Consider the following 24,158-nt stretch of genomic DNA (forward strand, 5'->3'; position numbering starts at 1 on the left):
CTATAATGTTATAGTGTTTGGTTATGATGTCATATTGGCCATGATATAGTATTTTATTATGATGTCATATTAGCTATAATGTTATAGTATTTGGTTATGTTGTCATATTTTCCATGAAATACTACTGTATTATAATGTCATATTTGTTGTGATGTTATTGATATTGGCCATGATATAGTATTTTATGATGACGTCATAGTCATATTAGCTATAATGTTATAGTATTTGGTTATGATGTCATATTGGCCATGATATAGTATTTTATTATAATGTCATATTAGCTATAATGTTATAGTATTTGGTTATGTTGTCATATTTTCCCTGAAATACTACTGTATTATAATGTCATATTTGCTATGATGTTATTGATATTGGCCATTAGGTAGTATTTTATTATGACGTCATATTAGCTATGATGTTATAGTATTTGGTTATGATGTCATATATTCCATGAAATACTACTTTATTATAATGTCATATTTGCTATGATGTTATTGATATAGGCCATGATATAGTATTTTATGATGACGTCATTTTGTTTATGATGTCATGCTGGTTATGACGTTGTGGTATTTTATGGTGATGTCATGTCATTACAGCACGGTATTAATATCAGTTTTATATTCATTCCTTGGCCATTAATTCATCTCGTGGGACGTGAAAGCAGCAAATCGAACAAACCAACATTATTTCGGCCCGTGTACTTTTACCCTCATTCCGGCGTGACGTCATCGACAAGGCGCAATTGTTTATCCCAGGTGGTGTGGTTCAGCTGGAAGGGTTTCGGCCCGGTCACGGCCATTGTGTTTTAAGGAAGTGGGAACTTTCTTATTGAATTTACTCAAAATAATGAAGAATCGGTTGAAGGGCAGGCGATGAGGAAGATGCTGGGAGGGGATTTCCAGGAACTTTAATTCCCAGAATTGGGTTGTTTTTTTTTGGTCGGAACGCGCAATAACATTTCCCGACAGTTATTGACAATATTTTCAAAACGGTCAATGTTGTCCTAAAAATTTAGGACTGTATTTATTACGTACGCAGAAATTGAAGCATTGATCTCTGACCCCACCAGCAGGTATGTTTCGGACAAAGGTAAAAAAAACTCTTGACCTTTGCCATTATTTTCCTTTCCCAATCTTTCTCCCTCCTCTATTCCTCCCCTGGGAGTGGCTAATACACTCATTATGCTAATTGTATGCGAGCCCTGTGGAGGCGGGGCCTGTTTGTGCTTCAATCGGAAGTGCGGAGGTGTAATAGGCGGTAGTGCAATCGGTGGTGTAAAGCCGCGTGTTTATTTTATGCAGATGGTTCCTCCAGTCGATTTTCAATTGCAGCTTGTAGTAAAACGTTATTATTAATCTACTTTTTATGTAGTTGTAAGACCAATACCGTAGCAGAAGCAAGGCAGTTAAAATACCTCGGATTTTGAAATCGGGTCCAGTCAGTGCGAAAGAGAGAAGGAAGTGACGTCAGATCAGGCGCTCTTGACTGGGTGGTGTGTGGGTGTTGTGACTGCAGGTCAAGGGAGTTGTTTAACTTGTTACACTGTTGTTTGTTCACCCAACTGCACGGATTGTGAGTACACAGGAGGTCGTGTTAATAACTGATAATTCGGTTTGTGGATCTTATTCTGTTTCGGGTCTCGACTCGCTGCGCCGTGTAGCTTGTACGGTGTGTTTCTATGGAAACGGCTCTAGACCAATTTGTTTGATTCATTTGGACGAATCCGTTCACTGTTCTGCGAATACCATGGAGTCTTGAGGGTGACACACACACACACCTTGGTGTCAGGTGTGCGAACGTGACCTGTTTTGAGGGTCTGCTTGGTACACTTTATTTCGTTAATTCGCAATTCCGAAGTATGAGGAAGTCGTTTTGGGAAAATTTATATATTTATTGCCCTGCAATCTTTCGGAGAATATAGGTGAACAGGTGAGTACAGGTGTTGTTACGCGTTGTGCAATCGATTTATTGATGTGCATGTCATGGCGATAGCTGCTATTCTTGGTACAGGTAAGACCCCCATGTGGAATCTGTTTGTGACTGCCATGTGGAATCTGTTTGTGACGGCCATGTGGAATCTGTTTGTGACGGCCATGTGGAATCTGTTTGTGACGGCCATGTGGAATCTGTTTGTGACGGCCATGTGGAATCTGTTTGTGACGGCCATGTGGAATCTGTTTGTGACGGCCATGTGGAATCTGTTTGTGACTGCCATGTGGAATCTGTTTGTGACTGCCATGTGGAATGTTTGTGACGGCATGTGGAATGTTTGTGACGGCCATGTGGAATCTGGTTGTGACGGCCATGTGGAAGTTTTTCGTGACGTCCATGTGGAAGTTGTTCGTGACGTCCATGTGGAAGTTGTTCGTGACGTCCATGTGGAAGTTGTTCGTGACGTCCATGTGGAAGTTGTTCGTGACGGCCATGTGGAATGTTCGTGACGCCCATGTGGAAGTTGTTTGTGACGGCCATGTGGAAGTTGTTTGTGACGGCCTTTTGGAAGTTGTTTGTGACGGCCATGTTGAATCTGCTTGTGACGGCCATGTGGAATCTGGTTGTGACGTCCAGGTGGAAGTTGTTCGTGACGTCCACGTGGAAGTTGTTCGTGACGGCCATGTGGAAGTTTTGTGACTGCCATGTGGAAGTTGTTTGTGACGCCCACGTTGAATCTGTTTGTGACGTTCATGCGGAATGTTTGTGACGCCCATGCAGAATGTGATGCCCATGCGGAATGTTTGTGACGCCCAATCGGAATGTTTGTGACGCCCATGTGGAAGTTGTTTGTGACGCCGACGTGGACGTCGTTTGTGACGCCCACGTGGACGTCGTTTGTGACGCCCACGTGGAAGTTGTTTGTGACGCCCACGTGGAAGTTGTTTGTGACGCCCACGTGGAAGTTGTTTGTGACACCCACTCGGAAGTTGTTTGTGACGCCCACGCGGAAGTTGTTTGTGACGCCCACGCGGAAGTTGTTTGTGACGCCCACGCGGAAGTTGTTTGTGACGCCCACGCGGAAGTTGTTTGTGACGCCCACGTGGAAGTTGTTTGTGACGCCCACGTGGAAGTTGTTTGTGACTGCCACGTGGAAGTTGTTTGTGACCACGTGGAATCTGTTTGTGACCACTTGGAATCTGTTTGTGACCACGTGGAATCTGTTTGTGACCACTTGGAATCTGTTTGTGACCACGTGGAATCTGTTTGTGACCACGTGGAATCTGTTTGTGACCACGTGGAATCTGTTTGTGACCACGTGGAATCTGTTTGTGACCACGTGGAATCTGTTTGTGACCACGTGGAATCTGTTTGTGACCACGTGGAATCTGTTTGTGACCACGTGGAATCTGTTTGTGACCACGTGGAATCTGTTTGTGACCACGTGGAATCTGTTTGTGACCACGTGGAATCTGTTTGTGACCACGTGGAATCTGTTTGTGACCACGTGGAATCTGTTTGTGACCACGTGGAATCTGTTTGTGACCACGTGGAATCTGTTTGTGACCACGTGGAATCTGTTTGTGACCACGTGGAATCTGTTTGTGACCACGTGGAATCTGTTTGTGACCACGTGGAATCTGTTTGTGACCACGTGGAATCTGTTTGTGACCACGTGGAATCTGTTTGTGACCACGTGGAATCTGTTTGTGACCACGTGGAATCTGTTTGTGACCACGTGGAATCTGTTTGTGACCACGTGGAATCTGTTTGTGACCACGTGGAATCTGTTTGTGACCACGTGGAATCTGTTTGTGACCACGTGGAATCTGTTTGTGACCACGTGGAATCTGTTTGTGACCACGTGGAATCTGTTTGTGACCACGTGGAATCTGTTTGTGACCACGTGGAATCTGTTTGTGACCACGTGGAATCTGTTTGTGACCACGTGGAATCTGTTTGTGACCACGTGGAATCTGTTTGTGACCACGTGGAATCTGTTTGTGACCACGTGGAATCTGTTTGTGACCACGTGGAATCTGTTTGTGACCACGTGGAATCTGTTTGTGACCACGTGGAATCTGTTTGTGACCACGTGGAATCTGTTTGTGACCACGTGGAATCTGTTTGTGACCACGTGGAATCTGTTTGTGACCACGTGGAATCTGTTTGTGACCACGTGGAATCTGTTTGTGACCACGTGGAATCTGTTTGTGACCACGTGGAATCTGTTTGTGACCACGTGGAATCTGTTTGTGACCACGTGGAATCTGTTTGTGACCACGTGGAATCTGTTTGTGACCACGTGGAATCTGTTTGTGACCACGTGGAATCTGTTTGTGACCACGTGGAATCTGTTTGTGACCACGTGGAATCTGTTTGTGACCACGTGGAATCTGTTTGTGACCACGTGGAATCTGTTTGTGACCACGTGGAATCTGTTTGTGACCACGTGGAATCTGTTTGTGACCACGTGGAATCTGTTTGTGACCACGTGGAATCTGTTTGTGACCACGTGGAATCTGTTTGTGACCACGTGGAATCTGTTTGTGACCACGTGGAATCTGTTTGTGACCACGTGGAATCTGTTTGTGACCACGTGGAATCTGTTTGTGACCACGTGGAATCTGTTTGTGACCACGTGGAATCTGTTTGTGACCACGTGGAATCTGTTTGTGACCACGTGGAATCTGTTTGTGACCACGTGGAATCTGTTTGTGACCACGTGGAATCTGTTTGTGACCACGTGGAATCTGTTTGTGACCACGTGGAATCTGTTTGTGACCACGTGGAATCTGTTTGTGACCACGTGGAATCTGTTTGTGACCACGTGGAATCTGTTTGTGACCACGTGGAATCTGTTTGTGACCACGTGGAATCTGTTTGTGACCACGTGGAATCTGTTTGTGACCACGTGGAATCTGTTTGTGACCACGTGGAATCTGTTTGTGACCACGTGGAATCTGTTTGTGACCACGTGGAATCTGTTTGTGACCACGTGGAATCTGTTTGTGACAACGTGGAATCTGTTTGTGACCACGTGGAATCTGTTTGTGACCACGTGGAATCTGTTTGTGACGTGCATGTGTATTATGTTGGTGACGTGCATGCGGAATCTGTTGGTGACGTTCATGCGGAATTTGTTTGTGACGGCCATGTGGAATTTTTTGTGACGCCCATGCGGAATTTGTTTGTGACGCCCATGCGGAATTTGTTTGTGACGCCCATGCGGAATGTTTGTGACGCCCATGTGTAATGTTTGTGACAGCCATGTGGAATTTGTTTGTGATGCCCATGTGGAATTTGTTTGACACGTCCATGTGGAATTTTTTTGTGATGTGCATGACGTTTCTTCACGTTTTGTGTGCAGTCTGCGGGTGATGATTTGCATCACTTGCTGCGATGTCGCTGATGCAGAGCCCCCTATAGGTGAGAGCAGGAATTAGTAATTTGTTCATGATGCCGGAGATGGCTCGCCTACTCTTCGCGAAAGACACCGTGGGATCTTCAACGTGCACCAATGAATGATAGCAGGCAGTACTTCCAGTTTAACGTCCAACCGAGGGACGGAACACACATTGAAGAATCACCTGCCTGCGAAACACCAGGATGGCAGTTTATAGCTGGGCGGGGTATAACACCGATGTTTTGATACTTGCAGGAGACCCGTCGAAATACAGAATGTGCAACCTACCGTGGTCGTATTTGCTGCTGGGGAGTTTTCTGACCACCGGTTCGTATGCCGACGGCCTCACCGTTGGAAGGAACTTTGCTTCCACGGATCCAGAGATATTCATGAACGCCGTAAGATCCTCCTCCATACGACTCAGTGCTGTTTTCACCTCATTGTCTTGTTATTATTTCAGTTTGGTGTTTTCGATACGTGCTTAAAATATTTAAATAAGTAAATAAAACCTCAACCCGATCACAGGTGGATTCGGGTGGTCCAAAAAACATCGATCTCTCCGATTTTGATGCTCCACTGGATTATTGTTAGAAATGGTCTAAAACATTCACCCACCAAATATTTTCGCTCAATTCCATCTAGAAACTCATACACACTTCAATTGAAATGTGGCGTTTTTCACCAAATTTGGTTAAATGAGAACAATCCAATAGCAACCTAGGTGGAAAAAGTACATGCACTATTGTACTAAGCCATTTTGTGGGTCATGACTTTTTGCATGCGCTTGCGCCTGTGAGTGTGAAATTATCATGGTTGAAACATGTTCGACAATGCTTGAAACATGTTTGAAACATGTTCATACATGTCTGACTCATGTTTCGACCATGAGGACTTCACAGGGGTATGTACCATCAATGACATTATTTAGGAAAACAAGTACAAAAAGTTTTAATTAAAACAAAAGCCGCGTCGATGTTACACAATGCCTAGATGCAGCTGTGCCTATAACGTCGATGTTATAGGCACAGGACATTCCTATTGATTCGATTACTTGATGTTATTTTTGTGCAAAGTGAAAATATATCTCGGCAATTTCCCGTGTGTGGCGACGAATTTTTAATATATCTCAGCATTTTTCCCGTCTGTTATTTCAGGCGGTGTATAACTGACCATGCCGGGATTGAAAAAAATATATATCTCGGCAATTTCCCGTGTGTGGCGACACGTGAACGAAGCTATGCTCCTCTCTCCACATTATTGTGACGACGTATAAATTAAATATTTCATCGTGACGATTGTCATCAAATGGACGAATTTTTTATATATCGGCATTTTCCCGTCTCTTATTTCGGGCGGTGTATGACTGAGCATGCCGCGATTTAAACAAAATATATGTCGATGGACTTGAAGTTACAGGCCTTTGAGAATTCATTTCGTTCTATAAAGGGCAACTTTCATCGCATTTTCTTCCCGTTTTTTTTCAACCGAGTCTAAAACTATGTTGGCGACTGTGAAAAATGAAATGATATATCGAATTTGATTTGAAAGAAAACTGTGTGAGAGGAAGACACCACGGGCCTACAAAACAGGCCTCAAAGCTATGCGAGTTAATAAAATGGTGGATATTTGTTTATATGAAGGCTCTCCCAGAATGGGTGGAGCTATGGTTCCCAGAATGGGTGGAGCTTTGAGGTTTTTGTCTTCTCTGCAAGAACAACAAGAAGAAGAAGAAGAAGAAGAAGAAGAAGAGGTGGTAACAACAACAACAGCAGAATGCACTCTATGAGCAGCGTCTGCGACGCAGCTAAAAATATTTCTAAAGTCTTTGTAAGTCATTAAAATTGACCAAAATGACATTTATATGTTGAGTGTGTATGAGTTTATAGATGACTCGGATGCAAAATATTTTTTGGGTGAATGATTTAGACCATTTCTAACAATAATCCAATAGAGCATCAAAATCCAGATAAAAAAGTGATTTTTTGTGCATTTTTGGACCACCCTAAGGTGGATGCCCTGATATCTTGGTCCAAACAATGGCTTCCCTTTTATAAGAGTTTTTCCCTTTCCTCAGCACAGTCAAACTTGAGGCCATTGAGACGTGATGTTTAAGATGTACCTGTTTATCACCTGTGTCCTTGTCTGACGCGTTAACGTGTTATTCATTCCCGATGTGCTGACTCGATCTGTTATTTGTTTACCTATTGGCCTGTGATCCTGTGATCCCAGGATTGACATCCCGATTGACTTGTGTCCGTCTGGTTGAGCGTTGTTTTTCACCTCGTTTTTGTTATTGCCGATCTTCGAGTGCACAACTGGTGATGCTCATGCAAGATCTTTGTCATCGTGTCCGTGTATTGTTTTCGACCCAGGGTTGTGTGTAAATTTGATTTATTTACAGAGTCAAATGATAACAAGCCAGGGATATCCAAGTGAAGAATACGAGGTCACGACTGCTGACGGATTCATTCTGAGTATCAACCGAATCCCCCATGGCATCAAGCATTCCAGAAACGGTGAGGAAAAGTCTGGTGTTTTTAGGGCTCCGCCCGTGAAGTCACCAGAACCATTATGTTTTCGGGTTGTTCAACCAGACAGACGGGAGGGACATAAAACAACATCAACAACAACTAAAGAGTTCATAGAACACCTTCCCCCACGCAGTGTTTAAGTTTATAATTCAATTGAAATTGAATAATGATTGGAAAAGGTCGTATAAAAAAAATGTCTGGAAGTTTAGCTCCATTGACGCAGTGTTGATTACACCACCGTATCTAGCACTTTAATTCGTTATTCATGTCTGTTGTTTGTGTCTTTATGGTGTCGCCATAAACGGTCTACGGTTTGTAAAATGGCTCATGATGTCCGTCCGGCCGTCTGTTAACATTTTGCCGTTATTGCTACTCTTCCCTTATCACTGGCCTGATTGTTCTGAAACTTGACATACAAATACAAGACAGTGGCCCACACAATTTAACAGGTTTCAATCTTTCTATTTCAGATAATGGGGGCTCCCAGGGGGAGCAGGGCTTTACTTTCCCCTTGAAATCCATACTCGTCCCTTATTTACCCACCGATTCCTCTGAACCCCTATAAGCTGAACTACCTGATGGTCCGCAGGATTGCTCGGTCTTTTTCAATTTCGGATCAGTGGGGCTTCCAGAGGACCCCCCCCAAATCAGCAATGGTCTGAACAACAACCTCAAGAGATGACCATCAGCCCACTCCGGGGGCTATTTTTATTTATTTATTTACAGGATCTAAGGCTCGTAGTGGTACCCTGCCACACACGCATCTCACACATGTATCTCACACACATGGACATTCAGACAAATACATGAGACACTATACAGGGCTGTTAGACGAGACAAATATAGCCACTGAGCTTGGGGGAAGTGCCGTCACTTCCTAGGGCACTGAGGACCGGTGACGTCACAACAATGGCGCCACCTTTCTCGCCACACTCAGCATGCATTTATGCCATTTAAAACAATAAAATCAAGTACTGTTCGTGTTGGGGGAGGTTACCGAGCTTCTTCTTCTCTTCTTCTACTACTTCTACTACCTCTTCTTTTTTGTTCTTCTCTTGTCCTTTTTCGTCCCATGTCCTTCTTTCTCAAGACTGCGTAGGGTATAGTGTTCTATGACCTCCTTGGTTTGTGTTGTGTTTTTTGTTTTTTTTAGAATAGAACATTATACATGCATATTACAGGTCAAAGGCTTGGGAGAAAACAAACATTTTGGGGGAAATATGAAAATTTGTGAGGGAGGTATGGGGGGGAAGCAGGAGAGGAAGGGGGTTCATATATATATGCTGGTGGGTGATGCCGATCAGGAAGAAGAAGAAGCCGTACTACCAACTTCGTACACTTCTGGAATTGTTTGATTTATTTGTATTCAAATCTGGTGATTGTTTTGTATTTATTTATGCGAATGTGTACTTGTATATAACTGTCATTAATTTAAAAATGCTTCGACACTATCGAGCGAGTTGTTTTTTTGTTTGTTTTTTTTTGTTTTTTTTTGTTCCCTGACTCCAAAAAACGATCTCTTTTTTCATAATTTAAATTTTTTTTTGCCTGAAACACTCCCAGACACACTGATGAACCTCTGAAAGTTTGACGAAGATCTGTTCAGCCATCTCTGAGAAAAATGGTGACACACGCACACACACAGACAGACATCTCCTCTATAGTAGATTATATACTTGAACACTGCATGGGGTAAGGTGTTCTGTCAACTCTCTAGTTGGTGTTGTTGTTGTTGCTGTTGTTGTTTATGGCCCTCCTGTTCTATCAAGCAAAATTCCATCTCATCACGTCCTTCGCGGCTCAATCTGTTGGCTAAATATATTTGATTGAGAACAGGTTGATAGATTGGAAACTAGAAAATAAAGTTTGCACAATTATGGATAGCTATGCAATTAATTAATTTTTTTGTGATAAATTTTATTTAATTCCAACTACCTTTATTTAATGTTGTACTCGATTCGTTGTTGTTTGTGCCAGAAATTCGTCATGTGCTTTTATATAACTGATGAAAATTAAAAATATGGGAGTGTGTGGTAGTTTCAATGAAGTCCCCGCTGGGATTTGTGGTGTTCCCAGGCACAAGGCCACCGGTGCTTCTTCAACATGGCCTCCTCGCCGACGCAACCAACTGGGTGTGCGACGGGGCCGACAAAAGTCTCGGATTTCTGCTCGCCGATGCTGGATTTGACGTGTGGCTCGCCAACAGTAGAGGAAACACCTGGTCGCGCAAACATCGCAGCTTGAGTCCCAGCGACGCGGATTTCTGGGCTTGGAGGTGACTGCACAATCACTAGATCGGGATGTGTTTATGTTCCTGTGCTGTGGCTCTTCTTTATTTAATCGTGTTTATTTTGCATCGTCACGTGGTCTTCTTCCTCACACCTGCCAACATTGTTTTGGCGCATCTTTATTGGGCTCTAATGACGAGGATATGGTTCTTATCAAAATTGTTTGAGGCTTTTACATAATGGATTGGTGTTTGTTTAATGTGACGTTTGATCTCACCATCTGTATATTGCAGTCACATGACGACTTCTCCCACTCTCCTCGGAGCTTGTATATTGTTAGTCTCCCGGTTTGTCCCATTTGCTTGGTTCGAGTCCTGAGAGTTGCCTCAATGCGACCGTAACATTACTGTTTTGAGGTCTTTCCCGCTGCATCTCGCATCTAAATGCCGCGATACCATACGAATGGTTCGTCCGAATCTGGCCAGTGTTACGCTGATTAGGCATTGCACATCACGTGCCAATTAGATGGAGTGAACCTGACGCGTGAGGTGGTCTGGGTTTGTGGTGTTGAGAACCACAGCCAATTAGCCCTCAACGGGTATTAATCATGCCAGGAGAATCACGACCAGAATTCACCCCGAGACCAGGTATACAACAAACAACAACAGGCATTTTAAGGCCATTTTCCCTGCAAGAGTGGGGGTTAGCCTATTTAGAGCGGGGGTTAATAAGAGAGCGGGGGTTAATGAATAAGTTAATAAGTTAATGAATAAGTTAATTTAATTCATTAAATATAATAAGTTAATAAGGTTAATAAGAGCGGGGGTTAATATACCCGAGACCAGGTATATTTAATTATAATAGTCACGGGAGGGAAACGCTAAGAGCCATTTCCACAACAATACCATCTGGCACGTAGTCGAGGATTAACGCCACAGGCTTACCTTGCTGGGGTTGGTGATGTCTTTGTAACTTTCGAGAAAATGCATTGTTTTGTTTGCATTTGTCAGAATCAATCAATCAAAATCATTACATCGGTTTGGCTTGTTGATAATCAATCTTATCTGAACTATTGACTAATGATGTTGGGAACCTGGGTTCAAATCCCGTATAGCTATCTAGGTTTGTCCGCTATTTACGAATGTACTTGTAATTGGTGTTAAAGTACACTGACATCTACTGATGTTTTTTTGCCTTGCATGTGATACAAGTCGGATCTTCTCCACGAGCATTCGATGAAGGTTTTTCCAAGGTTGCATATCCCCACAAAGAATACTTATGTGAACTCATTTGCATCAACTCTCCATAGCCTGGTGAAAGAGTGGAGGGAGAGGCACAAGACAACGTATACGGAGTCAGTTCCACAGACTAGAGAATATGGGGATGAAGGGATGGAGTTGAGCACTCAGTTTAGAGTTGGTGAGGGTAACCAGGTTTGAGATTCTCGAAGAATATGCACTACCTGGGGGTAGGACAGAGGGGGAGAGGAGTGAGGCCACAAGGAAAGCACTGGAATACCAAGTCCACCAACCTGTCCTCTGTGGGTGAGAAGCAGACGCTGGAACTAGGCTTCTTGTCGAGATATCCCGTGACATGAAGAGCTTATTACCTCAGTGGTACCAAGATGGGATGCAGCTTCTCCAGCCCATACAACAACAACAACAACAACAACAACAACAACAACAACGCATTTTAAGGCCATTTTCCCTGCAAGAGCGGGGATGTTAGTTAGCCATGTTAGCCTTGTTACCGATGTTAGCCTTGCGGTCCCCATGACGATCTTCTCCACTTCTTCTCCAGCCCATAGTCTACGATATTTCAGAGGCAGGCCTTGTGCAGTGTCATGAGCTCTGAGTTGTGCTTTTACACCGCAGATGATCATAATAATACTAAGTAATGAATTTTGTCGATGAGGACAATGTGGACAGTGCTGTCTTTTCTTGAGTAAAATGATAGTATTCATTCCAACTTACCCTCAGAGCATCAAGAGTCGAGCATAAAGTGTGAACTACCATTTTTTCAGGGCAGGTACACTAGCCCTTCCCTGATGGTCATAAATGACCCATGGATTATTTATTTATATTTAATCCAAATTCTGTTGGTGATGTGCTGCTTCTCCTGCGAACAGCTCACATTCCAGAACTTCCAATCCGAATCTTTAATACTCCTGTGTTCATCTACACTTCAGCTTTCAACCTCCCGGACGCGAGTCCACTCCACAGCCCGATGTATTTTATTCTTAGGCCACCACCTTTACTGCAGCACCACCACACTTTCACACCTTTAAAAAACCCCCCACAAACTGACATCTGTTTTGCACTCTTCCCTCTGTGCTTGCAGTTATGATGAAATGGTCACGTACGATCTTCCGGCTGTTGTCGATTTCATTCTGGAAGTTACCAGAAATCAGCAACTATTTTACGTTGGACATTCACAGGGAACAACTATTGGTACGCGTGATCTGCATTTGGATTATTTGGGCCACGTAGGATAATGCTTGCTTCAGATCTTTGTTTTGTTCAAAAATATATATATTTTAAACTCTGATCTCTTCTTTGCTTGCCTTTCGTTTATCATCCAACTTGTTTTAATTGCTTCGCTCGAATTGATGTCCAAATTGAAATTGAATCACCATTGTGTTAGTGGAGCAAAGTATGGGTTGATTGAGCATTGAGAGGTGTGTGTGTGTGTGTGTTTGCGTGCGACTGGATGGCCCATTCCAGCTAACACGTGCAAACGTACTCCTCGATCTCGTCGCTAACTTCCCACTTTAATCATTCATATACTCTACCATACCTTTCACGTGTACACACAGAATTCTCTTGATGCTCATTCAATCCATACTTTGCTCCACTAATCCTGGGCCACATGGTCCAGAATCAGTGGGCTTTACTGGGTCACACGGTCAGTTACTCGCCAGTTTTGCTGGTGCTCCTGCCTCTCTTCACCTCTGACTTCACGTGTTCTCTTCGTCCTACTGGTTTTCCTGCCAATATTTTGTTTCTTTGCAGGTTTGGTTTTTTTTTCATCTGTTGAGAAAACATTCCGAATATGTATGGGATAGGTCCTGCCGCACTGTCATGGCCTTGGACCGTGAACGTGCCAAGACAAAATGTATTAGTTACTGCATTCATGATTACACGATAACTGACGTCGACAGTGTGTTGTGTAGAAGGCGGCGGTGCGGGTTCTGTCACATCAACTGAAGATGTTTTTGAATTTTGAGCAAATTAAAGACAAGGAGTAGGAATAAATGAAGATGACCATGAGCATACGGTGCACGTTGTTTGACCAAGACTTCCCCTGTGTGCTTCTATTTTTTCCATTCAGGGATGGCCGCTTTCTCCTCGAACGCCTCTCTGGCCAAAAAGATCCGTTTGTTTTGTGCTTTGGCTCCCGTTGCCACTGTGGGATATTCCACTAGTCCCATGGTCAAGTTGGGGAAGGTCCCATCCTGGGTCATCACGGTATGATAATCGTTTTATTTATCTTGGGTGAATTAGCCTGAAGCATCTTCCAGTTCAAAAACGTCTGATGTTTGTTTTTTTTTTGGAAATTATCTGATAAATTCCAACGTATATCACATGACATTGCTGCAACAGTTCCCCCACTGTACCTTTGAAGGACTGAATGAGTTCACTACGCATGCGCACTTCACTACGAAAATTCGCCATGTTGAGATTGAGAAGTTAGCTCGATGATATGACAAATCCAGAGCGTTTTTGGATTACATCCTGGGTGCCGAAAGTGGGTTGGATCGAGATGGAGATCGCAATTTGTGTGTTTGGCCATGTGCAGCCTCACCAGTGATAAGGACATTGTGATCGTACCGGTTGACAAAGGCGGATGTGTAGTCGTTTTGAATGAGGACTATCGTGATAAGTGTGCAAGCCTTTTGGAGGACATAAATCCAAGTGAAATTTAAGGCATGCTGCATTGGCTCTGTGAAAGCGACACCATTCTGGGACCGACATTTAATAGAATCGTCCAACAATGTCTCGAGTTTGCGGGTAGGAGGAAGAAGAGCTGCACTTGCTGTTCAATATGCACGTGATAATCTATATAATAATAGCATAAGGACTCGACTTTGTTATCCCTTTTACGCCGCACCCAGTGACCCGATGCCCACGGCACTAATGGATTTACGATCTACGAACCGCGCTCTTTGTTTATCACCTACAGCCATACTTGAAAAATCTGAATTAGCCGACGTTGGGGCCCAAAAGCATCCGATTAACTGCCGATACGACGCCATCGTATTGGCGTCTGCTGGGCGAAGGCGAAGCAAGCCGTCCGCTGATTGGACAGGCGAAGGCGAAAGCAAGCCGTCCACTGAGTGGACAATCCAGAGCATGCATTTGTGCCGGTGTCGGCGATCGTTGTTCATATACGCACTCTTCATTCTCATCTTTCTTCCTAACTCTTACTCGGACAAGCAAATCCCTTATGCCATCCATAATGGTACACTCTATCCATACACCACATCCTCCCTTCCGTGGATGTTCCACGGGTTTCGGCTAGTAGTAAAGTAATACGGTATGGAAATGGAAGGATTCTTTGAGTTTTTCGTTTGTTCGACAAATTTCTTGCCACAACAGCACACGGCATTTTGCGATTTCGCAAAGATGGGGAGGATATATCACCAACTCCATGAACTCCTTCACATTGGGGCTTTTAGTTTGGTTTTTAGCTTTGAAGGTTTGTTTGTGTGTTTTACACCCTGTTGATCCACTGGGGCATGTCTGTCCTTTGGGGAAACTTGACGCTGATGCCGTGTGGGGTGAAGACAACACGTGCAGTCAGTCATGCAGATGAAATCCCCACCCACACGTGACGTGTCGTGATGTGACGCCCACACGTGCGTGATGTGTCGTGATGTGCCACCCAAACATGATGTGTCATGTGCCACCCACACGTGACGTGCTGTCCACACCACACGTGATGCACCATCCACATGTGACGCTCCGCCCACATGTGACGCGCCGCCCACATGTGATGCTCCGCCCACATGTGACGCTCCGCCCACATGTGAGGCGCCACCCACAAGTGACAGCCTTGGTATGAATTGGTGTTGACTTGCGCCGTTTAAACGATGTGGACCACAAATAGGTTTATCACAAAAACATTACATCGATTCCCTCCTATGTGTCTGGTGCTCATGTACCCGTCATGTTGACTATCGCGTATCCATAGAAACGTGCCTTAAGGCTGACGTCTTTTCATTCCTTTATTTATTTGTGTGAACTGTTGCTTTGCCCTTTCATGCTTATTGATTATAATAACATAGTAGAAAAAAAAATCAAATTGAGACTTATTCACGGAAGCATAAAGTTTTTGTTTTTTGTTTTTTGGGGGGTCTTGTCCCTACTTATCTCATGTTTTTGAACGTCAATTGCTGCACCAATTGCTGCACATCGTTGGTCTCATTTCTGTAATTCCTTCTCTGCAGATCCTTTTTGGGGAGAAGGATTTTGCACCACAGAATGCCTGTTTAAAGTGGCTCTCAGCCGAGGTGTGCGACCGTATCATAATCAAACTCCTCTGTGAAAATGTCTTCTTCCTCTTCAGCGGCTTCAACGAGAAAAACCTTAACCTGGTAAGTTGTTCCCAGCACCTGAAAATTGAAGCTGCGGTGTGATTGGTCCTCAGAGGGGGCTCCACGTGTGTCTGTGTGAATGTGATATCAAGTTAGGTCTCGTCCTCGGTTCGTAAAACGGGTGGAGATGAGTTAAAGATAATGAGGTGGTGTATAAGCTTCGGTACGTTAGTTCACCCACATGGGAGCAAGACACAGGTAAGGGAATATTAACATGTTTCCACAGGTGAATGGGAAGCGAATCTGGTTAAAGGAGAGTTGGTGTTGTGTAGTTGCGTTCAATATAAGGTGTTTGTGTGTTAATCCCTCTCTTTGTCGTTTTTATTTATTTATCCACTCCCCCGCCCACCCTACAGAGCCAGATCCCTGTGTATACATCTCATTGTCCTGCTGGAACTTCTGTGCAGAACATGCGTCACTGGCGGCAGGTGGGGAGAAGGGGGCGTTGAGCGGATGTAACACAATGATGTCGACCCCTCATCGGGCTGACTTTGGCCTTGCCAGCCATTATTCATTATTATTTCTAGCGAGAATTACGGATTGGTTAATTCCCACAGAATTAGCATATTTTATGCTGACCTGTAGTAACCCCTCTCATAGTGTGTGGTGCTGTATGATACATAACAAGCAGAGCCATGATTTGTTTTTGACCCCCTAAGACCTACCTGGGCACATCCCGAGTGCAACCACCGGTATTCAATTCATTCCGTCTGGCAGTTTAGGAGTCAATGTCAAACACACAAAGAAACAAACGAGAAAGTTGTTGTGCATAGCACGTTACTTCATCGTCATCATGTTACGGCCGTTTCCATGCTTGCATGTGAAAGCCGTGATTCACCTAATGGCTGCTTTCCAAGCTCTAGCCCTCTCGTTGGTCCTTTAGCTCTGAGATCATCTCTGAGAAACTCATTCCATGTTTTCCTCGGACAGCTTCTTGCTCTCCTTCCATTCACGTTCATATTTATAGACCTCTTCACACAGCTGTCCTCTCCCGTCCTTGCCACCTGTCCGAACCACCTCAACCTACCCCTACCTACCCCCTGGTGCAGTAGCAGAGTCAGATTCGAGGGTTGAAAGAACCTTCTCCACCTTCTCAGGTGCGAAAGACAGAGTCCAGGAGCAGGAGTTACAGACACAAGAGTTGGAAGCAAACACAGAATTGAGGCATTCAGCCTTCCCATTCAGCATTGGCTGCGGCACCATTTGAAGGGAGGGAAGGGAAGGAAGGGGAGCATATGTCAGAGACGGACTTAAAAATCCGTCCGATCAAGATGAAATTTATTGAGCGTCATCTAGGGATAAATTGGTGGAAGAAAAATAAATAATAATGACGTCATCGGTCACGTGGTTCGGCCGCCATATTTGTTTGAACACAAAAGCCTTAAAAACCACTAAAACACGTCCTGGAGAGGGTCTGCAGTCTCCGATTGCTCTTTCTTGTTGCTTTTGTTTCGATCAAAAGAGAAACATAAAATGGACTTCCCTTTCCTCAAACGAGAAGCTCTCAGATTTCAACGCAGATACTCCTGTTACTCTCACCAGCAAACCAACAGAAAACCCTTCTCGCACACCACAAAGAGGCACAACAATGAAGTTAAACGGGTCATCTTGCTCAATTTGGGACGGTGGGATATCTCTTGATGGCACACATTTCGGGACTGCCTCGTCTGACTTCATTATTCTGCGGGATTCGTATTCCTTACAATTGTGGGTTAATTTCATAATCCCGCATATTTTATTTGTCTATCCCTATTCATTCGAGTGCTGATGTTTATCAAAGTTTCCTGTGAGGTTCTTTCATTATGTATCGATTGATATATTTTATTGCATTACCTATTAGGCTTCCAGTGAAGTTCCCACTGGAAGCCGATTGTTCTTGCAAGGATTTTTATTATTGGTCTATGTAAAAGTATGGAGTCTATTTCGAGAAAACTTATAGCTCGCTCTTCGAAACTTGAACTGATTATAGATACCTATGTAAACTCGTGCTTGACAAATTTTGTTTTTTGAACTGTGACCTTTTTCCGCTGCCATCTTAGATTTTGTTGAAAACCTTAACAATCTTCTCCGAAACCACTTGTCAAATCAATGCAAAACTTGAGATATATGATCGCATACCCATGTAGAAAAATTGTTGAAATTGTGATGTGATGTCAGCAGTCACGTTGTTTGGCAGCCATCTTCAATTAAAAAAAAAAATCTTTTGAAATAATCTTCTTCAAAACCGTGTAACTGATCAATACAAAACCTTGCAGATATAATTGACCACCCATGGGGAATATTTGCTGACAGTGACGTTACGTGGTTTGGCAGCCATATTGGATTTAAGTGGAAAAAAAAAAAGAATTCCCTGATTGATGCAACTGATTGATGCAAAACTTTAAACATATGATCACAAACATATGGGGAAGAAATGTGGAAAACTATTACATAAGCAGTCACATGGTTTGGCAGCCATAACAAATTGAAAAAAAAGAAAAGCTTGGAACAAGTGTGTGTCTACCCTCAGGAGAGCTAGGAAACACTATCTCTCGACTCTCTAAGACTGAACTCTCAAACCACTCTCCCTCCTCCAAATCCTGGTGGCGTCTGGTCAAATCTGTTTCTGGTGTTTGTTCTCCCTCCATCCCCTCCCTTACCTCAAACGGCTACACAGCTAACTCTGCATGTGACAAAGCTGAATGCCTCAACTCTGTGTTTGCCTCAAAATCTTGTGTCCCAAACCCATCCCTCTCTGTGCACACCATACCCAGTCATACGCAGCTGCTCCTGGACTCTGTGTCCTTCTCTCCTGACAAGGTGGAGAAGTTTTCGTCAAACCTCGACTCTGATTCTGCAACTGGTCCAGATGGCATCAGCCCAGGGTCCTAAAATCCTGCTCTGCCACTCTTTCACACCCTCTCTCTGTTCTCTTCACCCTCTCTTTTGCTCAAGGTCATCTGCCATCTGCTTGGAAATCAGCCAACATTACCGCTTTACACAAGAAAGGTGCAAAAACAGATCCTTGCAACTACAGACCAATCGGCCTGCTCCCAATAATCAGCAAGGTCATGGAATCCATCATCGCTTCTGACATCAAATCCTTCCTCTTCTCCAATGGTTTGATCTCGGATCATCAATTTGGATTCAGACCAGGTCATTCTACTCTGGACATGCTGCTTCTACTGGCTCAACAATGGATGGAGGTCCTCAATGCCAAACAGGAAATCAGAGCTGTCTCCCTTGACATATCATGTGCCTTCGATACGGTATGGCACCCAGCTCTGCTCACCAAACTCTCCTCGTATGGTATCCATGGAAACCTCCACGCATGGCTTGCAGACTTCTTCTCTGGTCGTAGTCAACGTGTGGTCCTGAATGGAATTCTCTCTTCTCCCCTTCCTGTTCAGGCTGGAGTTCCTCAAGGCAGTGTTCTGGGCCCTGTGCTTTTTCTGGTCTTCATCAATGATCTCTCCGACTCTCTGTAAAATCCAATCCATCTCTTTCCTGATTACTCCACTCTCTGCCGCTCCATACCTCATCTCTCAGATAGGCCGTCTGCAGCCTCCTCACTCTCTGCAGACCTGGACAAAGTCAGACTGTTCAAAAAAGTGGAACATGTCTGTCAAGCCTGACAAATCTCACACTCTCACTTTGTCTCTCCGGAAAGACCGTCTGGACAACCCTCCCATCTACTTTCTGAACAATCCTCTTGAAGAAGTTATGTTACTCAAGCTTTTGGGTCTCACTATCTGCCATGATCTTTCCTGGGAAAACCACATTTCCAAGCTGGCCTCCAAAGTCAGTCGCCGACTGGGCATCCTCCGTCATGCAAAGTCCTTCCTTGGCACACCTGAGCTCCTCACCACATACAAGGCTTTCATCCGCAGCTCAATGGAATACTGCTCTCCCGTATGGGCTGGTGCTCCTGCCTCACACCTAGCTCGTCTTCACGCGGTTGAAACCAAAGCATTCAGAATCATCGGCATCTCCCGTGATGAAACCGATTCTGAGGGCCTTTCTCTCTCTCACCGCAGGCAGGTTGGTGGTCTTTCTGTCTTCTACCGACTCCTGTCTGGCCTTCCTCCCCCTGTTCTGTCTGTGCTGTGTCCCCCAAATATTCCTACAGGTCCCACAAGATCTGCGAACAATCCTCTTATGGTTAAACTGCCAAAATAAAGACTCTCTGCTCACCTTCACTCTTTCATTCCTTTTTTCTTCTGCCTCTGGAACAAACTCCCTCACTCTCCTCAATCCCACTCCTCCCTCCAGGTCTTTAAAACAGCTGTTCACCACCATCTCTTATTTTCCCCCATCCAAAACCTTGATCTTTTCTACCCTTGTTAATTCACCCCAAATCCGCCTCTTTAATTAAATCACCAACTTCTTTCCTGAAATTCCTAGAAGTGTTCATTTGCTTTATACCATGTACCCCTCCCTCCTCCCCTAGCCCTTCCCCTTCCACAGATCTACCGACGTCCCTGTTCTCTTCTGTTGTTTTGCTTGTGTGCTTCCCTCTCTCCGCCTCTTGTCTCCCGCTCCCTTCTTTGCATGTTTTATGTGCATGTTTTCATGTTCAAGTCTCTTACACGAGCCTCGATCTGTATACAAAAAAAAAGCTTTAATCTGATTCTTCGAAACCACTCAACCAATCAATATTAAACATTACAGAAAGGATTGACTACTCATGAGAACAAAAAAAAAAAAACTTTGCAAACTCTGATGTCATCAGCCATGGCATGGTGGCCATCTTGGGTTTTAAAATACTTTTAGAACCTTCTTCTAAAACACTCAAATAATCGATATGAAAGTTTACACATCGGATTGACTACTCATGAGGAAAATTTATTGAAAATTATGACGTCCCATATTTTGGCAGCCATATTGCCTAGAAGCCTGTAATCGCTCTTTGTAGTTCCAGTTAATTTTGTTGTTGTATCAAACGCATTTTTAATTGCAATTCCCAAGCTACCTTCACTGTCGCCGGTGTAACCAAGCTCTAATAACGGCACTCTGGCCGAGGTATGAAATCGTGCAGACAAAGTTTTGATGCGTAATTTGTCCGGGGGCATGGAGTCTGTGTGTTGCACATATTTTCCGTGCTTAAAATAAAATTCTTACCTTCCTCACGGCCCTCTCTTTATCAGGCTGTGCTCTCCGGGAAGTTTAAAGCTTATGACTACGGCAGTGCAGAGATGAACAGGAAGCATTACAACCAGGTACGACTTGACTGACCGTCGTGATTTTGTGCTGCATCTGACGTCTCTTGAATAGTTCTGGTCACTTGTTGAATGCAAGATGGCAAGCTGGCTTTTTCCCCACTTTTCCAGCCTCAGCCTCCACTGTACTTGGTAAAGAACATGAAGGTTCCCATCGCAGTGTGGTCGGGTGGGCAAGATTGGCTGGCCGACCCTCACGACGTGAACTTGCTTCTCAAACAACTCAACAACGTGGTCTTTTCAAAGCGGCTTGCCGACTGGGAACACCTAGACTTCATTTGGGGCCTCGATGCACCACGGCGCCTCTACTTCGATCTCATCAAGCTTCTGCGCAAATATTCCAACACCTCATTGGAATAGGAACCCTACGAATTGCATGGGGAGGTGGGGGAGGAAACTCCTCTTGAATCTTTTTCATTGTGATTTAATAGTGATTGTTTAATTTTATTTTTAAATCATTTCTTTATGTCAATTTGTTGTTTTTTCGCCAGCACTTTCTATTGCACTTAAGTGTTGTGATTACAAAACGTACTGGATGTTTGAATTCAAATCTTTTTGTGATTTGTATACTTTTGACAGATGCTACGTGGAGCCGATTCCTTTTCCTAAACGGGGCAGGCCTTGCACGGGTATAGGGGGGCGAGGGGGTTGCCCAATGTGTAAGATGAAAGAAGATCATGGTTATTCACACATTCATTGGGCTAAATACCACTTTGTGAGCTGATGATGTTTGGATCGTAAGACTTCACTCTCATAATGTTGTGCGTTCGGGTGCATTCTTGATGAATTGCACCGGTTACAGCTATTTAACGCACGGTGTGCCGCATGCCCTCAGCTTTCAGAATTTTGTGTTTCTTGAAGATCATCTTCAAACACAGTGATTTGTTAAGACAGGAAAACCTTACCCTCAGTCTTCAAGACAGATGTTCACCATCATGTCAGATCATCCTCCATCCAAAACCATGATCTTTTCTACCCCCGTTAGCACCCACCAAGCTCACCTCTTCCCTAAATTTCCAAACCTTCCTTCCTGAGGATTTGTGGCTGTATCCATCTTGTCCGCACCCCCGCCTCCCTCCCCCACCAGTGTACTCATTCTTCCCTATAATCCCTCATTTCTCAAAATCTTCTAGTTTGTCCAACATTCCTGCTGTTGTTGTGTGTTCCTCCTCCCCTTCTCTCTCCCTCGACTGTTCCTTTTGTTCTGCTACGTCCTGAACCATTATGTGTTGTGGCTCCGAGAGCATCGACTTTGTGTACAAAAAAACAAAATGATGTGGCAAGTCCTATATTGCAGAAGATTTTAATAGAGGCAGATGACGCATGATTAATGAAGGAAGAAGAAGAAGATTGCACACGGGCGATGTCCCGAGCAGCTCGTTCTCACATTGCGGTGATGGTAACTTTGAAGTTTCCCCTCAATCGAATAACATTTACTGCCTCACAATTGCTTTACGATTTGTGCTTCTCTGACATTGTTAGCCAAATCCTCTATTTTATTAATAACAATATAATCACAGAATGTACATTGGGTATGAGTTTTTGTCTGTTTAATCCTGTCCTTGAGCACTTTGAAGAACACTCAAATTGTTATTTTCCTCCCTCAAGTTTAGGCATCCATTAGGTCTTGTATATATGCTGTTAATTAACTTTATAATAATACGCTTGTTTGTGCGTGTGTAACATTCTTTCACCCATTGGTTGGACAGGTGGTCAGACTCCTCCCACAATTTCGATCTGAAAAATCATACGGCCACCATGTTGGTGATATACAAAGCCAAAGACATCTTTGGAGCTGTAATATTCACAATCGCCATGCCTACCCTATAAGTTTTTCTTTAAGTGTAAAACGACCAAAGCGACAGTTAAAAGGATAAACAAATCGCGAAAGGTTGGAGTTGACAGGCGTCACGGGCCTTGTGAAGATCACAGCATGTTTTGACTGTAGCGGTCTGTTGTCTATACACTGCCTAAATAACCACGTGGCATTCTCTCAAGCAGGGATTTTACCACAAAGGTTATGCGGGTAAGCTCATGTCATTATATAGGTCTTTGTCCGAGATCTTGCGAGATTTTGAAATAAAACTTCCATCATTACTTACTTTTTACGATGTGTGTGTGTGTATATGCATCAGAAAGAAGATGATTTGTTTAGGGTTGTTTATTGGCACAATTGGGCTGCTCATATTCACTTTGTAGTTACGATTCCACAGGGTCTCCGCACATTTCGCGGATTGTGAATTTGGCAGACGACCGTGATGGGTCATGACGTGGAGGAGTTGTTTCGGTCATGGTTTCTGTGAAGTTGGTGATAGCATGAGGTGTACAGTATATTGACCTATATTGCATAAGGAGTACAAAGGTGTACAGGCACCTTTCGTAGGGAGGAGAAAGAGTTAAATATTCCGCTGTTTAGATGTCGTAATGGAAGAAATGTGTGACGATTGATGTGTGGGAATGGCCGTTTGCTTTTATGAGCTGAAGGAGGGTGAGGAGAGGGAGGGGTGGGGAACAGAGGTGGGTGGGGGAGATTGAGCCTTTTGGGTAGTAGGGGTTGGAGATGGGGAGGAGTTGGATTGGGAAGGGGGCTTGAGGTGGGGAGCACATACACCTTGGGTTTGGGAGGCGGAGGGTGAGGACTTGGGGTTTGGTAGGTGGGGTTGATGACTTGGGGTCTCCCCGACCTCCAGACCTGCAGGCGTATGCGCCACGGATAACTCTGTGGCCTCACGGGTTGTTACACAACTACATACGGATGCCGATTGATACCGCCAAACCTGTCAGGGTCCTCACTCTTTTTACAAATGCTTTGCCTTTCCAGCGCTTGAGCAATACCAATTGGGGTATGTGCCCTCCGCGTGTAACTGTATCTATTTATTACGTATGGCAGAGCAGAACCATGAGTGCCACGCTGGCTCGTGGTATCGTGGTTTGAGCGATCAGTGGGGAAAACGTCCCAGATATCTATTTGCACACTCTAAATTGAGCCAATAGAGGGAATGAAACAAAGTGGGCAGGATGGAAAACCATTTGCCAAATAAGAAGAGTCATGTATGTGCAGGCACATCATACAGTCATAATGCATGTATGTACAGTGCATTCAGAAAGTATTCAGACCCCTTCACTTTTTCACATTTTGTTATGTTGCAGCCTTATGCTGAAATCGTTTAAATTAATTTTTTCCCTCATCAATCTACACTCAATACCCCATAATGACAAAGAGAAAACAGGATTTTAGAAAGTTTTGCAAATTTATTAAAAATA

The 24,158-nt window shown here is 44.0% G+C and overlaps 1 protein-coding gene across 4 annotated transcripts; it reads left to right on the plus strand.

The window, feature by feature from the left end:
* Positions 1 to 1,232: 1,232 nt before the first annotated feature.
* On the plus strand, positions 1,233 to 23,000 carry LOC137427519 (lysosomal acid lipase/cholesteryl ester hydrolase). Of its 4 annotated transcripts, none has more exons than XM_068117068.2 (10): positions 1,233 to 1,575; positions 5,597 to 5,739; positions 7,743 to 7,857; positions 9,949 to 10,147; positions 12,441 to 12,550; positions 13,431 to 13,567; positions 15,550 to 15,696; positions 16,053 to 16,124; positions 20,823 to 20,894; positions 21,006 to 23,000. In XM_068117068.2, the coding sequence occupies exons 2-10, from the start codon at positions 5,617 to 5,619 to the stop codon at positions 21,252 to 21,254; spliced, it is 1,224 nt and encodes a 407-aa protein (XP_067973169.2). In that variant the 5' UTR covers positions 1,233 to 1,575; positions 5,597 to 5,616; the 3' UTR covers positions 21,255 to 23,000. The 4 variants fall into 4 exon arrangements, with proteins under 4 accessions (XP_067973169.2, XP_078634198.1, XP_078634200.1 ...); XM_078778072.1 differs by having other exon boundaries at positions 1,466 to 1,763; XM_078778074.1 differs by lacking the exon at positions 1,233 to 1,575 and adding an exon at positions 1,593 to 1,791.
* Positions 23,001 to 24,158: the final 1,158 nt, after the last annotated feature.

This window comes from Myxine glutinosa, chromosome 5, assembly GCF_964187855.1.
Source record: "Myxine glutinosa chromosome 5, kmMyxGlut1.1, whole genome shotgun sequence".
Taxonomy (NCBI): domain Eukaryota; kingdom Metazoa; phylum Chordata; class Myxini; order Myxiniformes; family Myxinidae; genus Myxine; species Myxine glutinosa.